At 41.7% G+C, this 13,092-nt stretch overlaps 1 protein-coding gene across 2 annotated transcripts; it reads left to right on the top strand.

Annotated features, from left to right (window-relative positions):
* Positions 1-2,103: 2,103 nt before the first annotated feature.
* rab39bb (RAB39B, member RAS oncogene family b) lies at positions 2,104-12,641 on the top strand. Of its 2 annotated transcripts, none has more exons than XM_079579983.1 (4): positions 2,104-2,562; positions 6,096-6,373; positions 8,932-9,112; positions 12,341-12,641. In XM_079579983.1, exons 2-4 carry the CDS (start codon positions 6,159-6,161, stop codon positions 12,584-12,586), a joined length of 642 nt encoding a protein of 213 aa, XP_079436109.1. In that variant the 5' UTR covers positions 2,104-2,562; positions 6,096-6,158; the 3' UTR covers positions 12,587-12,641. The 2 variants fall into 2 exon arrangements, with proteins under 2 accessions (XP_079436109.1, XP_079436108.1); XM_079579982.1 differs by having other exon boundaries at positions 2,105-2,537.
* Positions 12,642-13,092: the final 451 nt, after the last annotated feature.

The raw sequence follows: 13,092 nt of genomic DNA, 5'->3' as shown, positions 1-13,092 counted from the left end.
AGGCAAACCTATCCCTAAAATGGCTGACATCAGAGTTTTTACAGATTACTCAAAGACACGTGAATGTGCCAAGGCAACACTTCAGGCATGTTTTTAATGAGGGAATGACATAATAACATGATGTAAAGCTTGAAAAAGTCGATTTAGCATAACTGCAGACTTTCAGCTTTAATTTGAGGCTATTTACATCCAAATCAGATGAACGGTGCAGGAATTACAAGCGTTTTTATGTGAGCATCCCACTTTTTAAGGGACCATAAGTAATGAATTATGAATCAAACCTTTTTACTTTTAAAATTTGGTTGCAAATCCTTTGCAGTAACAGCATGAAGTCTAGAAGGCACAGACGTCACCAGACGCTGGGTTTCATGGTGATGCTCTCCCGGGCTTCTCATGCAAATGTCTTCAGCTCAGGACATGCAAAGTGACAAATGTCAACCCTTTATTTGCTAGAGTTTTGTATATGGCTTAAAGTCCTTTTTCACAATATTCTAATTATTTGAGATGTTTTATTTGGGGTTTTTACAAGCCTCGGAAGGAAAGCCTCGTAATAATAATAATAATAATAATAATAATAATAATAATAATAATAATAATAATAATAATAATAATAATAATAATAATGATAAGATTGTGAGGAAATTAAAACTGAGGGTGCAATTCAATATGAGGTGGTGTTGTTTGTATACTTTATTGTCCCGATAGGTGTTATGCACCCTTGATCCTCAGACTAATTAACAGAATCATTTCCCCCAAAATTGTTTGTGTCAGCTCCCAGTTTGATCCGCACTGGAACACCCGTGGCTATTTCTGTGATGTTGGCCTAACTTTATCTCTATAATTCGTTAAGCTCCTCTTCTCAGTCAGATACAGGGGCGGACTGGCCATATGTCCATTCTGGAAGAGCACAGAAGGGCCACTGGTCCCGCCTTAACCGAGCTTTACCCAAATCTAAAAGCTAAAAAGAAAAGCATCAAATTAGCGACAAAAAAGAGGATGAAAAGAAAAACAAAAATGTGGCGGAAAAGCAACACAAAAAGTGACGAAAAATGTGATGAAAGTCAACAAAAATGCGACGAAAACACAACAAAAAATGATTGAAAAAAAAACAACAAAAATATGACAAAAAATGTGGCTACGTGACGAAAAGTTTCCATCACTTTTGTAGGTCTTAGCTTTCAAATGAGCCGTTACATTGTTGCTCTCCAGTCGAGAAGCTTTTTAGATTTGGGTGAAGCCGAACTAGAGAAAATCCGCTCCGTTAAGAGCATATTTACGCTAATTTGGGCCAGGCTGGTCAGAGTCCAGGGCTGTTCTTCAGTCCCAGTCCGCCCCTGGTCAGATACCCTATATTCCTTATCATAAAGCCTATAGCTTTATATGGACAATTAGGACTCATCTAATGTAATAAAGATTATGAATGGAGGGGAAACACGCCCTCTGCTCGGATCAACAGCCACTAAAAGTCCAAACTGTTGTTAATTGTTCGATGCTCCATGGTTGAAGTGTGTGTGTGTGTGTTTTTTTAGGCCTTTGTCGCCCCCTACCGTTTCATTCGTGTTCAATTCTCTACGAGAGCTTGTATTCTTTCACCCCAAAAAAAGGACAGCAGCAAATGCTTCACTAAAAGTTTGTGTTTTTCTTGAACGAAACGGGAGCAATAGGCAACTACAAATAACGTTGGTCCAATCGCATTTCAAAACAGTCAATTTACATGGACAACCAGAAATGTAGCTTTATGTTGTTGTTGTTAAATTTACAACAATGTAATGTGAAAACAAAACGAAATGAATTGGTCACAGTTTCTGAACAACTCCAAGTGCGGATGCTCCAAACACAAGGAAAGACTACAAATCCCAAGCATTTCTGAGTGCGCGCAATGGCACCTACAGCGCGCAACAACTTTCCTTCATTTCTAATCCGACTGTCATTTACACAGAATAGAATGCCAGCTTTAGCACCATGTCTAAATGAAGTGATAAGCAAGCCCCTGTGTAAGCCATTTACTGGATAACAACACGTGAGTCGCTGTGTGTGTTTGTGCGCGCGCCTCTCCTCCGCGCGCTACGGTAGTGGTACTGATGCGGGATGAGTCAGGCTAAACGATGCTCCCGCTGCCATTTCATCAGCAGCAGCCAGAGCCCGCAAACACACGGCGTTTCTGGGGCACGAGTTCACGGGATTCCCCCTTTCGACAGCGACCTCTGCGCCCCTCCCAAAACACCCTCCCAGCGTCGCTTTGTATCGCGCGTCAACACGGGCTCGCTTGTTTTGCCGTCGGAAAGCGGAGATCGGCTCGCGCGCGGTGCACCTGCTTTTCGGACGACAGCGGCGACTCTACGTACAGAGGCCTAGAGCAGCCTGTTGTTTTTCCACTACGCGTCCACTCCCTCCTCTTTCTTTTTTTTTTTTTTTTAGGCTTTGGCACTGTTTGGAGAGGGGGGAGTCATTTCGCATCGATTATTACAGGAAGACTCGACGGTGCCGTGATGGAGCCCCTGTCCGCCGAGTGCTAAAGAAGACCACTGCGAGACCACGTAAGAACCTACTCCAGCCCCAGCCGTGTGTTATTACGCCTTTAGTCGCCTGATGTTAGCGTGCTAGATGCTGGATTACTGTTAAAGGGACAGGATTTGGGCTTCATGGTCAATGACGCTGGTCACTCCGAGGCTTTTTTACACCTCCTACTGTCCCCCACTCGTCAGCAGAATGAACTGAGGACATTTAAGATAGGTTACTTCATAGGCAGCCTGTTTACTGGTTCTTTATTTACTTGGAATCAATCACATGTTCAACCACGCACCTCAAAATATGTGCAGTTTTACTATGATGGTTCTATAGCCTATGCAAATGATATGTTAAAGGGGGGTTTTATGCTAAATCAACTTTTTCAAGCTTTACATCATGTTATTATGTCATTCCCTCATTTAAAACATGCCTGAAGTGTTGCCTTGGCACATTCACGTATTTTTGAGTAATCTGTAAAAACTCTGATGGCGGCCATTTTAGGGATAGGTTTGCCCGAGTCCTCCTAGGAACGCCCCCACCTCCTGGAGACGCCTCTGAGCTTTCGTCACCAGCCGAGTAACCAACCACTGCTCCTCAGCAGAACCCCCTCCCCACTGATGCCACAGACAGCGTGTGGAGGGGGCGTGTCGGAAAGGGTCAGAGGTTCTTAAAGAGACAGAGGCCTATTTCAAGACATTCACTACAGCCATTTTGAGAGAACAATTTTATACAAGGCAGTTATTCTAATTTACTGCATTTACAGACCAACAGAAGGTTTCGTCATCATTGTAGTGTGATATAGACTGGTGCTATGTGATTGAAAAAAGCATAATACCCCCCTCTTTAATAGCGTGATTCTGTGCGTAAAATGGCTACTGTTGACCCTTTAAATACTATTCGAATCAACAATTTCCTGCAGCTAAAGTGTGCAATCACAGCTCTCAAAGCATTTGCAAGTATTGCCCGTAAAAAGAACCCAATTGCTCCAGCCTTTTTCAGAATAGTTTTGCTTAAACGTGCCCCTTGGTGTCTAGTTTGAAGCCACACTTTTAGCTGGTCTCAAAATACATTCACTGTCCTGTTTTAATCTAATTTTCCTATTCTGAAATCAAATTGTAGCGCGTTCAGTTCCAAGTGGGCGCGAGAAGAAGCGTGTACATATTTGAATTAAGCTCAGTTCATCCCACACGCCCGCCAGGACATGATTCACACATAATAGTGACATTGTGTGCATTTAGCTATGCACCTGGACTATGCAATGTGGCCACTTGTGGGATGTGAAACCTGCTTAAGTTGTTTACAAGATTACAATAATAAGGAAGTTTTTGTCTGTCTAATGTGCAAATCTGGATTCTTGTCACGGAGGGCTGAGGCTGACACTCACGCTTGCACAGAGCGCTCGACGCAACCTGACTCCACAAAGACGAGAGAGGGAGCGAGAGGAGGGTGATGGGAAGTCTCTAGATCACAGAGTCACTTACTGTACATCTGACCATAGACTGTGGTCGTCCATACAGCGAAGAGAGGGCACCAAAACAGCCATATTTACCATCACTAAAACATTCACAGCTCAGTTCTCATAACAAATGAGAAAAGCGAGTAGCTGAGTAGTTTTTATTAAGCAAACAAGTTCCACAGTGGCAGTTTCTACGCCCACAGTAGGTTTAACTGCGAGGTGGGACATCACTGTAAAAACCTCGGATGAGAAAGGCATTAGGGCCGCAGCTGTGGAGAAACATCAATACACGGCATCAAGTGACGGAGAAACATAAGAGGATCACTCTGGCAAATCTACACAGACAAACAAAGGCCAGTTATGTCTCTATATATATCTCACATGAACAATATAGGCCTACAAAACGAGGGCTTGTTTCTGAAGATTAAATGTTCATAGTGGTTTAAGTAAAAACATTGAATGAGTTTGCCAGCCTGAGGTCTTAAATGTAAAAGTATAATGGCATGAAATGTTTCCATACTGCGACACCTGTTTTAAAAAGCAGGAATATATCTGGAAACTTAAGAGCATTTTGGTGTGTGGACAAAACCAGAGTAGCTAATGCTGCTTTTACTGTGATGGCCCGGAGCCTTAGCTTAGGTAAATATTAGCGAAGACCAGCGCCAGCACCATTAGCGTGTGTAAATGTACTACTTTCTGTCTTTTTTCCACGCTGCTGCTACTTCGCTCCTTCTCTCGACCCATAAATTGTCACCTTTGGACCGTTTTGCACGAGGTTTCGATAGCAGAAAACACTGGAAACTGCAGTTAGCTTATGTGTCGATCAGCTGTAAGGCCAACAAAGACAACACTTGGATTAAACAAATAGGTAAGAAGTTGCCATTGGTGATGTGAAGAAGGATTATGATGAATAACTTTGCTGAACCTGCTGTAACGATCCAATGGAAGGCTCTTATCTATTTGTTTATACTGTATGTGCATGGCAGGTTTTTTTCTCATTATGACTTTGCTTGATGAGATAATGTCTGTAGTACATATTAATCATAGTCTTACACCAGTGAAATGTCCATTTTTATGAAGAAAAAATGTAAAAAATAGCACGTTTTATGTACCAAAACATAAGTGACACAGGAAGAAGCTCCACAGTCCAAGGAACTTACAATTATATTGTTAGTGTTAGGTTAGGGTTGTAGGATTAGGGTTAGGTTATGGTTGGTAGGATTAGGGTTAGGTTATGGTCATTAGGATTAGGGTTAGGTTATGGTTGGTAGGATTAGGGTTAGGTTATGGTTGGTAGGATTAGGGTTGTGTTATGGTTGGTAGGATTAGGGTTAGGTTATGGTTGGTAGGATTAGGGTTAGGTTAGGGTCATTAGGATTAGGGTTGTGTTATGGTCGGTAGGATTAGGGTTGTGTTATGGTTGGTAGGATTAGGGTTAGGTTATGGTCATTAGGATTAGGGTTAGGTTATGGTTGGTAGGATTAGGGTTAGGTTAGGGTCGGTAGGATTAGTGTTAGGTTAGGGTTATTAGGATTAGGGTTAGGTTATGGTTATTAGGATTAGGGTTAGGTTATGGTTGGTAGGATTAGGGTTAGGTTATGGTCATTAGGATTAGGGTTAGGTTATGGTTGGTAGGATTAGGGTTAGGTTATGGTCATTAGGATTAGGGTTAGGTTAGGGTTATTAGGATTAGGGTTAGGCTATAGTCAGTAGGATTAGGGTTATGTTATGGTCAGTGGGATTAGGGCTAGGCTACATATTAGGGGGGTTAGGGTTGGTGTAAAGCCCAAAATGTGTAAAGCATTTTGGGCTTTACACATTGCTAAATCCCAAAATACATAACTGGACTTTTTCTGAGCAACTCTGTGCTCAGTGTGTTCAGCACAGTGCCACGATTTGCTAGCATGCCATGAAAGTGAAGTCGAATTTTCACAGTTTTATAAGGTGCCATTCCCATTACTGCCTGCAGAGGTTGCTCCAGACCAATGTGTTATTCGGACCAGCATGAATCATAATATGAGGATTTTTGCCAATTTATTTATTCGCAAAAATAAATAAATTACTTCCATTTAGGTAGACATTTGTAGTCACACATGTTTTCAAATGTACTGCTTTTGCGTCCCTTCTCTAGATCCCTGAACCACTGCATTTGGACACATCTGGACACTCGTTGGACATTGGACAGTAGACCGATATGGAGGCGATCTGGCTGTATCAGTTCCGCCTGATTGTGATCGGGGACTCGACCGTCGGGAAGTCGTGCCTGATTCGACGGTTCACGGAGGGACGGTTTGCCCAGGTGTCCGACCCCACGGTGGGTGTGGACTTCTTCTCGCGACTGGTGGAGATCGAGCCCGGGAAGAGGATCAAACTGCAGATCTGGGACACGGCGGGACAGGAGCGCTTCAGGTGTGAACGCACTTTGGTTTTGACAATTTCTTTTTGTTTTCCATTTCATTCTAAGGCTGTTTCACGCACCACACATATTTAAACTGAATGTGTTATTTAGCTCAGAGGCCATTTTGAAACGCGGCGGATTTACAGACTCCTCCTACCCTGCTGTGACGGAGCATGTTCCTCAAAAGGGCATAAGGGCGGGATCTTCACTGTAGACTCGGGCTTCACGGGGCACGTAGTTCAGTCTTAGCCACGCCCGCGCCATTAGCTCTAATGCTAACGGCCTGTCAATCAAAGTCCAGCCCTCATTAGTATTCGAGATTTGTAAAATGTTTCGTACGAAAACTCGCCTGGTCCCTTTAATTGTAACTAACCCAGCGCTGTCACAGAAGCGATATCTATCTTTAGAAAGTTTTTAAAAATTAGGCTCCATGCTTTACAGATGGTTGGAATGTGTCTAAAGTGCAATGCTTTCAGATGGAAAACTAGTTTGTTTTGCCGCCGACTATGGGGGTACTGCAGCAATAATAATTTTTGGAATATAACTGACCTTGCATCACACGTTCAAATCAACTATGAAAAGTTTTTGTGTTTCCATTACTGGTGCCAAATTATGGAATGATTTAAGCTCAGATCTAAAACTGTGCTCAAGCATGAATCAGTTTAAGAAGAAATATAAAGAAAACATTTTTTTGAAATATGAGACAACAGAACTTACAGATTATTAAGTGATTTGTCTCATGTGTGTGCCTTGTTACTATTTCTACCTAGCAATTTTCTTTTGAGTTTTGAGTAACTATGTAGGAACAGGAAAATGATGATGTTATCAATATGTTTTTGAACTAGGGGGTGGGGTTAAATAAGTTTAACTTCTCCTCACTCCTTTTTGGACATGTGCATTTGTATTTGGCTTTTCAAGGGAACTGACAAGTTTGCTTTGTCTTTTTTTGATTTGTAACAGCCTTTACGTTTAAATTTTGTAAAGGTGTTGTGTTGCTCACATGTTCAAAATAAAATAACGAACGATTTGAACATGAATGATCACATTTTGAGGAACTATTTTCTAGCAGATCACTCCGCCGCTGCGTAGCTTATACAAACACGAAGCAGATGCTGCTCAAATATAAGGTATTTTCAATGCAAAATGGTTAAAATTATTCTATGGACACAGACATTTATAACGTTAGTCTGGCGTTATAAGTGATTTGCCTCAGGTGCTCTGTGGAGTGTGGTAAGACTGTTTTTAATGCAGGCTAGCTGACATCGTATAAATACGCTAGCCTTGCATTAGCCTAGCGCCACAAAACTTTTCAAACATAAGAACTGCATGAATTACAAAAAAAATATTTCCAGGTACCAGCAACACTCTGGGTAACTAGGAAATGAGGCCCTTTGTCAAAAATCCTGAAATAACCCTTTAAGCTCGTACATGACGGCACTTCGGACCCGAATTAACACCTTTTTGAGAGACAGAGCAGGATTTTAGGCAATTGTGGTGAACAGGTCTGGGCTCATATACTTATTTTTTAATTTTGAAACTCCGTATAGTCCCTTTAAGCATAGATGAAATTATCCCTGTAACTGCGCTATCTTTCACAAAAGTTGTGCGTGTCTAAAAATGTTCACATCTTCCTCACAGCCTCAGATCACTGAAGCCTCACCTGTCAGACGGAGGTGTTGCTATGGAAACACTGTCCCTGCAGAGACCAAGGACTACAAACAAGCAGCGCGTTTATGTTTATGCTTTTCGTCTCCGTACATTTTTTTACCCTTAATGAAAGAATACTGATCTTTATTGAATGGAAAAGTAAAATGGAGTAGCCATATGTATAGATTTTATTAGTATCATAATGCTTCTGTGTTTACGATAATTTCAACTGAACTTCATGCATTTTCAAGTCACCAGTGCGTTGTTGTTTGAAACAGTCAGAATCATTGACGCAGTTGTAACTTATCATTGGCTGTCACTGGTTTCTGTTGTGACATCCCAGTGTTTTGAGCCTGTAATTATGTATTTGTCTGTCTCCGTTTTGTGGACAGAGCTAATATTTGAGCGATTATTGTGTCAGGCCTGTCAAATCCACCACAGCGGCTCCGCCTCGATGAGCGGCGTATCCACTGCCTCCTGATCATGTTTTGCTAAATTATGGCTTTGAAACTGACAGCCAAATGTCTCTAAAGGCTTTGATTTAGATGAATCATGTGTAATATTCATGCATAAGAAAAAGAGAATCTGTAAGCGTAGATTGCACCGGCACAGCAGTGTACTTTGTAATCATCTTGTCAAATTAGCTTATAGATATGAGTGTATATATAGTGTACTTTTTCTGTGCTCCCAATGAGTGGAACAGGCTCTTTCTAAGGATAATAGAGGGAGTCCAGGTAGTATTTATAACCCTCTATCTTTTCCTATGTTATAATGTTGAAGTCTGATAATGAATATGTTGAAATGAATGGAAAAGTTCACAGGAAAAAAACACAGGCCTTCTCCCTACAGTTACAATTAGTGCCAATTTTAAGAATGAACCCTGACCCTGAACACGAATGTCTTGTGCTTCTTGTGCCCGCAGGTCCATCACTCGCGCGTATTACCGTAACTCCGTGGGGGGGCTGCTGCTGTTCGACATCACAAACCGCAGGTCCTTCCAGAACGTCCACGACTGGCTAGAGGAGGCGCGCAGCCACGTCCAGCCGCACAGCATCGTGTTTCTGCTGGTGGGACACAAGTGCGACCTGGAGCCTCAGAGACAGGTGAGGCGTAGCTCAGGATGATCGAGTGAAAGTTTGTAGACTTTGAAATCATAGATGAGCACTTCGTCACCTTATGACAGCATATTATTTGTGGCATTGAAATGTCTAATGTCTGTGTAAAGACAGGTGGCACGGTGGTTAGCGCTCGTGCTTAACGGCTACAGTAGAAAGTCCTGGGTTTGATTCCCACCTGGAGTCTCCCTTTCTGTGTGGAGTTTGCATGTTCTCCCTGTGTCTACACATGTTTCCAATACCACTAAAACATGTACAATAGGGCCCCCTCTGGGACTTTTCTGGTTAAATAAAGGTCAAATAAAGAGAAGACAGTAAGACATGAGACACCGTTTTGTTTTTCTTTTGGCATCTGTTATGGTGCATTGTTATGTTAAGAGAATATCCAAAATAAAGAATACATTATTTAGAATTGGCCAGGAGGGCAGCACAGGGAATGACACGTGAAAGAGCAAGCTCTCATTTTACCTACTGGCAAGGTAGCAAATCCATGGTGCTGTGATGAACACACTTTGAACGCTGATGAATTATGAGCTTTTATAAATGTGGAAGATAATTCAGGAAATGTTGATCGGCTTCAGAACCCGTAGAAAAAGAAAAAACAATTTAATGGAACAACATTAAAACTTAGTTACAATCTAATATTTGAGCCCTTTTACCAGCCTGGATGACTCTCACGCCTGATTTTGCCTGATACGGAAAAAATAAACAATTTGAATTTAAATTATATATTCAAATAAATATATATTTTTGTCCCACACAGACGGATCAGAGAATGGAAATATGCAGTGAACCAGTGAACCACATGTCACAGTGTTTTTTTAATTCACGGACACACTTTTACATTGTAGTCTCTTGTTCACGACTAGAAGTGTAAAACATTTTGCTGTCTACTCTAATAAGAGTCAGCGTTGCGTTTAGATCAGCCGACTGCACCTTCATCTGTTAAAGTCCCAGGAGAAACAGAGGCAGCACAAAACAAAACATCAGCAGAGGGCGAAACCACGCACCGTGACAAAGCAAAAGGCAGGGCTTCGATAAATAATTGTGTAAAAACAGAGGCTATTGAGCTTTTGACCTGGTTATAATGTTGTTCTCTCGTAAATACATTGTTTTGTCCATCCATGCATATTCTGCTGTTAACTATTATGGCGTCTTGTGGGCTGAGTTAGTGTAAAACAGCAAGTAGTACGACTGACTAAACAGTGCATGCAATAAGGTGTCGACGGGATATGTCCAAAAACAACTTTTTTGAGATTTTAACTTACAAAACTTACCTGGGGAACTCTTTTTTGCTTCATTCGTGTAGTTTTGCGTAATCCTGTTTAATTCTGGGCATTTCTTTTACTACTGCCGCTGTCCATCCGTATTTCCTGGATTTGGATGCGTTATAGAAAACAGTCACAAAACCAAAGTCAGTAAACCATAAATCACCAGTAGTGATGGTAAACTCTCGCTGGGAGTAATAGAGATATATTTTGGGGGTACATGATCTATTATCCTATCAGATCTGCTTAAAAGCATTTACTGCTGTTCGTCAAAGTAAAAAGCAAATACCCACAGAACCAACATGACAGGCAACTTTCATTCCCAGGACTCAGACCAGAAGCGTAACAAGTGTAAATACACAGACATGACAAGGCACATTTTTTTTAACAGCAGTCTCTTAAACAGGAAACTGGTGCCTAACTGTACAACAGGACTGTAAAGCAACATGTGCAATAAAACTACATGCAATAATCTATGTACCAGCATCACTTATTGACAACCTGCACTAGGACTGTAACTTTGCCCCGATATTCTACTTATATACATTAATCTGTTCTAATTTTTATCCTATTTTTATTTTTCTTATTTCCTTATTGATATAATTCCGCCCCCTGAGATTTTTGCTTTACTTATTGTACATAAGATACCTCGTTTTTCTACTATTTAACTGTTTTTGCACACTCCGAGTGATCTTATTGAATGCCGATCGTAACAAGTGAATTTCTCCGTTGTGAGATCAGTAAAGGATTATCTTATCTTTTCTCTTATTTACCTTAAGCACAATGATATGAGATTATATATGAGACGTTTATATCCTGCTTCAGTTTTTAAACCACTGTACTCACCACAATCCCTACATCACTACAGCGCGGGGCTATTGAATCTGGCCCGTCTGCAGTTCTTTGTGGCAAAGCTGGTCATCCAGTGTATAAAACTACAATGATTATATACACAGTAATGACATTAGGCTGCGTCATGATAACTAATTTCTTCTCTTTTTGTCCCAAAAATGACAGGAGGGGCTTATGGTGCGTTCCATTTGTACTCGGAGGTCATAATTTCCCTTCTTACTGTTAGAGGATATCATTAAATCGCTATTTGTCATACTGGGTCAAGCTGTAAAGTCGTACTATCTCTGTCATAGTCTTGACTGTGGTGCTCAGACTCTCAGCCACTAAATGTTGCTTGCGTATCAGTATGACGCTCTGAGACGTATTTATCCCTTTTCTGTGGAAGCATAGACAGACTTGAATGGTAGGACTAGCGCAATGTCTTTCATCCATGAGTTCATGTCTCCGGGTCCCACACAGAGGGTAAATAAACTTCTCCTGTATAAGACATCCAGACTGCTGCCTATTCTTCATCTATCCTCTTGAACCACATTGCTAATTCACAAAACACTTTACGAATAGGAAACTGGAACGCCCCTTGATGTTGAATTTCCTACTAGGAAAGTCGGACAATCCTTGCAAACCCTGTGCCACTGAGCTCCTCTGTGGTTATAAAATGTTTGCTTTGCAGTGCTAATGCTGCTAATGTCCTCCACGGGTTAATGACAACTAACAAATAACAGTAACAAATATTTTTGAGATCATACATATTTTTTTACCATAATTTTACCAGCATCTCAGCTTAAATTATTTGTATTTGTTTTTGATTCATTAAATTTTCCAACAGGATCACTGATACTCTGAAAAAACGAGATTCCCAGCTCTGAGTTCTGAAGACAAATGGAACGCACCATTAGCCCAGTCATACCCGCCATCCCTGATCACTAAAGTCCATAAACCACCACCAGACGTGATCTGAGCTGTTTTGCATTACATTTATTATAGTGCCTCTGATTTCATTGCATGGCGTTCAGTAAAAACAGTGGCTTGTACATTGTTTTTAGCTTGTTCGATCTTCTGTGCCACTTTGTCTGAAAAAGCTTTTTTGCCCTCGCAGGTGAGTCGTCAGGAGGCGGAGAAGTTGGCCGGCGCTTACGGCATGCGCTACGTGGAAACCTCGGCCCGCGACGCCATCAACGTGGAACACGCCTTCACCGAACTGACCCGGGAGATCTTCGCTCTGGTCCGGTCCGGCGACATCACCATCCAGGAGGGCTGGGAGGGCGTGAAGAGCGGCTTCGTGCCCAACGTGGTGCACTCGTCCGAGGAGGTGACCAAGAGCGACCGCCGCTGTCTCTGCTGAACGGAGTCTGGACTCGGTTTAACGGCAACTCGAGGAGGATTTAGAAAAGAGGAAAAGGGGCTGAGGGACTTTAGAAAAACGCCAGCCGGAGATGGGAACACTTTTCCTTGGTGAATTTGTAAGGGATTTGAACTATTAGGAAGTCGCGCCCATCCTAATCATATACCCAAACAAAGCAAGGATTGTCAACCAGGAAGACGACCATTTTGGGAATATTTCTCTTGAGTTCAAAATTTCATAATCAAAAAGTGGTTCTTGTTCACCTTGACAACACCCCACTTCTCGTCAAACTGTCTTCAATATGCAATTACATTACACGTTAAGTTTTGGCACAGACAGTGACAGTCCTGCTATCGTTTTTGATTCACTATCTAACCATTCACTATCCATAATGTCGGAGGGCCTAAAGAAATTATCCTTTCTTTCAATAATTACAACCTATATCCATCGGCGTCACGTTTACTCCATCATCTGAGCAAGACGAGGCAAAGTGTACAGCAGAAATG

Source organism: Gobius niger, assembly GCF_951799975.1.
Source record: "Gobius niger genome assembly, chromosome: 21".
Classification (NCBI taxonomy): Eukaryota; Metazoa; Chordata; class Actinopteri; order Gobiiformes; family Gobiidae; genus Gobius; species Gobius niger.
Note: the sequence above shows the minus strand (reverse complement) of the source record. Positions and strands in the feature narration are given on the sequence as shown.